We start from the raw sequence: 4,179 nt of genomic DNA on the forward strand, positions 1-4,179 counted from the left end.
ACACTAAGTGGTTTTGAACTTTAAAACATGTAAATGTATTATAGCAGACCAAATTCTTGATGTGCTTGTAGTGCCACTTACTGGGCATCGCAAAACATGTGGTTTGGGAAATTCATAGTTTAATTTTAAACAAACAAATAAAAGTAGTAATAATAATTTGATTGTATTTTAAAGTAAAGTTGCATACAATGTGATGTTAAATCATTTACAAATTTTCACCATACATGGTAAGGTAACTTCCAGTCTTATTCTGTTATAGAACTCCTTATGTGGGTTTCATCATAATCAGTGACTTTTTGAAGAAAGAATATAGATGCACAACATTTTTATTGTTAATAATAATCTGCATTTGTAAATTTGTTTATTTACTAATTTTGTGAAATTAAAACATTTATTTATCCCTGTTGCTAAATCCATGCTGTATTAGAAAGCAGTCTGACAATCTGTAGCTGATTATTTTCGAATGCTACATTTATATCCCTGATGTTTTATAAAGCTCTCTCAGAGTCTGTTGCTTATCAGGTCTTGAGCTTGTGTGAGGCGCTCCAGACGCTGCTTTAAATCCGCTCTCATGCGTCCGTGCTCTGAGTCTTCACTCAGCAGTTTCACCACATCCGCTCCATTCCTCAGTTCCAGCATTTGATGCCGCAATGTCTTTGCTGCATCCTTCAGCATGAAGAGGATTATCAGCATGGGCACATAGTCTGTGAGGCGCTGATAGATGATCTATATGGAGACAGGACATGAATTATGTATATGTTACAGGTCCTCTGTGTGTGCTTTGCCACAGTTTGCTGTGCTGCCTCGTTTGTCTCTCTGGTTATCTCAGTTAGGGGCTCGATATACTCAAATCGAAGTCATTTTTAGTTCTTTGTTTAGGGGTAAAACGAAGTTTGAAATATGCAGTGGTGTAATGTAACAAAGTAATAATACTTCGTTACAGTACTTAAGTATTTTTTTGGAGTATCTGTACTTTACTTGAGTTTTTATATTTCAGTCAACTTTTACTCCACTACATTTCCTCATTAAAATCCGATACATTTCCCCGAAGCATATTCATTACTTACTACAAAATAGTCAGAAGAACACGGACTGCAGGAAAGCAGGTTTGACGAATCAGTGGTCTGGCGTTTGCAAGTTAGACTCCTAAATTTCACCTTTGCTCATGTGCAAACAAGTGCGCGTACAACTGCAGATGATTAATTTTCCACTCAAGTCGAGGCTGGGGTGTGCAATATACAGTATTTCTTCTGTGATAATATGGTAAGTGTTGTTGTAATGATGTGCGATCTGACATTATCAAGCAGGCTATATCACCAAATTACACACAGGGCTCTATTTTAACGATCTATGCGCATGGTCTAAAGCATACAGTGCAGGTGCACTCAGAATCACAAATCCACTTTTGCTAACTTTTGCACTTTTTAACGACGGGAAACCGGTCGGAGGGCGCATGGTCTAAACAGGTTGTCCCTATTCTCTAAATTATGTTTTATTAACAAATTTGGGGAGGAGCACGTTCAGATAATTAACCCAGCCAATTCATCATCAGCAATTACACCATCTATCCTACCAGCTCGAGAGAGAACTTCTATAAATAGCCAAACCATATTACCTTAATTTTCACTACAGTATTCCAGCATTCGGTTCGCTCCTTTGCCTTTTTTGCAATTTGTCGGCCCCATGATCACTCCTTCTCCGCCAGACATGGCCGCCGAGCACCAGGCTTCATTGCAGCCGCTGCTTTTCTTGGCCAGCCACATGCTCTCCACGACGCCAAAGCTTCCAACTTCCCCGGCATCCTCGTATCATTCGGCCGTACCAGCAACTCCTCCGATCAGAAACTGGACAGTATTTAAGTCCGAGGCAAACGCTGATTAATTCCAACGCACCATTCTCGCCGAGTAAACAAAGAGGATCTGTACGATCTATTCGTCACCCTGCAAATTAGCTAACCTCACTCCTAAATCCACTCCAGCCACCAAGGAGGTCAATAGACCATGCAAAGCCCCGAGCTCGCCTCACTCGACACCACCATCGTCCCGCACAAGACCCGGCTCTCCTCGAGCGCTGGGTCGCAGCAGCAGCAGGCCTTCAACAAGCCTGGGCTGCATCCCAGTTTTCATCACAGCAAAGCCTCGATCGCTTACCGCTTCGGCACAACCTTTCACCGCGGCTCTTCCGGCCACAGTGCCTTTTGCAGCTGGGCCTCCAGCTCTCGTAGCATACGCTTGCTTGTCGCAAATTAATACATTTTCGCTAAAAGCAGGTTTCGTGGCTAAAGTTTGTTAAATGACGTTATGACATAAATGGATGTTGATGCCATTTTGTAACCATGAAGCAAACAAGGCATTTTTATCAAGTTTATCATCCACTCCAAAATGTCTGAAAGCATTACATTCGCCTTACTGTGCATGTATAAGACCTCACTGAGATGATACAGACGACACAGACATAATAAGTTTCACGCAATTCTTCTGGCAGGATCAATTAATTTACAAAAATATTCATCATTCACTGACGCGCCCACGGCGCGCTCACTCAGAATGGATCTAAAACGCAACTGCCCTCGTGTTTTGCTGCAGGACATCAATCGTGAGTACATATTCTGTCGTCTTTTTAGGACTGTAATATGAAGAGTGTGCAAAGTAAATATCTTTATCAACAGTGTGGAAGTGAATAGCACATAACTGCACAATTAACGTTACCGGTACATCTATTGGTACAATATGGGTCACATGACTAATCATGAGTCATCGTTTTCAACAGTCCATACTACAACGTGAAAACAGCATTTTCAAATGTATCCGCTCTGGAGAGCGTTTCAAAAGCTCTGTTTTCCTGGACTCCTTGTCTTAGTGTGGATGGAAGGCCAAAACGAGAGGAAAAGATGCGTTTTCAACAGAAACGTATTAATGTGGACAAGGCTTGAGGAGTTGCCAAATCTAGTAACAAAATAGTTACTTACTTCATTACTTACTACAAAATAGTCAGAAGAACACGGACTGCAGGAAAGCAGGTTTGACGAATCAGTGGTCTGGCGTTTGCAAGTTAGACTCCTAAATTTCACCTTTGCTCATGTGCAAACAAGTGCGCGTACAACCGCGGATGATTAATTTTCCACTCAAGTCGAGGCTGGGGTGTGCAATATACAGTATTTCTTCTGTGATAATATGGTAAGTGTTGTTGTAATGATGTGCGATCTGACATTATCAAGCAGGCTATATCACCAAATTACACACAGGGCTCTATTTTAACGATCTATGCGCATGGTCTAAAGCATACAGTGCAGGTGCACTCAGAATCACAAATCCACTTTTGCTAACTTTTGCACTTTTTAACGACGGGAAACCGTCGTTTCAAAAGCGTTTCAAAAGCTCTGTTTTCCTGGACTCCTTGTCTTAGTGTGGATGGAAGGCCAAAACGAGAGGAAAAGATGCGTTTTCAACAGAAACGTATTAATGTGGACAAGGCTTGAGGAGTTGCCAAATCTAGTAACAAATTGCTAAGTCGGCAACACTGCAACCTACCCAGGCATTTCAGCTTGTCCCGCTAAATGTCACTAACCCTTCCAGTTTCCTGCGGCCTACAGTTACAGCAGCCGAAGCAAGCGCAAAGCTGCTTCCGCTTGCAACACAGGCCCTCACATCTCAGTCTTTTCCTCCCATTACTAATAACCCCTTTTTCTTTTCAGTGGCCTCCAGCTCCCGTAGCAGACGCTAGCGTGAGGCTGCCTCCAATAGCAGTACAGGCTACACAGGCTCTTCAGGATGTCACGAACCCCGCTTACTTCCTGTGGCCTAGAGGCTGTCTCCACCTGCAACACAGGCCCACACATCTCAGTCTTTTCCTCCCATTACAAATAACCCCTTTTTCTTTTCAGTGGCCTCCAGCTCCCATAGCAAACCAAAAATTTTCAACATGTTATCAGAGGCTGTCTGCTGGATTCTCTCCAATAATTACGCAATCCCTTACCTCATCCACCTTTTAGACGATTTTTCATTCATCTTGTCTCCCGGCTCCATCCCAGCCGTGCATCTAGAGTTATATAGAGTTATAGCCTCTAGTCGCCACAGCGGCCCTGTGGGGGAAAGATTGGTCCACCACCAGCATCGTAGCGCATTGCGATAACGAAGTGGCCGTGCATTGCATCAATAAAGGCCGGTCCCATTCCCCTGC

General features: G+C 43.0%; 1 protein-coding gene across 1 annotated transcript in view; it reads right to left on the reverse strand.

Moving 5' to 3' along the window:
- Window positions 1-357: 357 nt before the first annotated feature.
- The window catches only part of LOC107575602 (interferon-induced GTP-binding protein Mx1-like), a 31,221-nt gene continuing 27,399 nt past the window's right edge, over window positions 358-4,179 (reverse strand). Inside the window, exon 14 of the mRNA XM_016261958.1 lies at window positions 358-726. Within this exon, the coding sequence (XP_016117444.1) occupies window positions 502-726 (225 nt within the window). The 3' untranslated portion in view covers window positions 358-501. The remainder of the gene's footprint in view (window positions 727-4,179) is intronic.

The sequence above is a fragment of the Sinocyclocheilus grahami genome, unplaced genomic scaffold (genome assembly GCF_001515645.1).
Source record: "Sinocyclocheilus grahami isolate Dianchi unplaced genomic scaffold, SAMN03320097.WGS_v1.1 scaffold2749.1, whole genome shotgun sequence".
Lineage (NCBI taxonomy): Eukaryota > Metazoa > Chordata > Actinopteri > Cypriniformes > Cyprinidae > Sinocyclocheilus > Sinocyclocheilus grahami.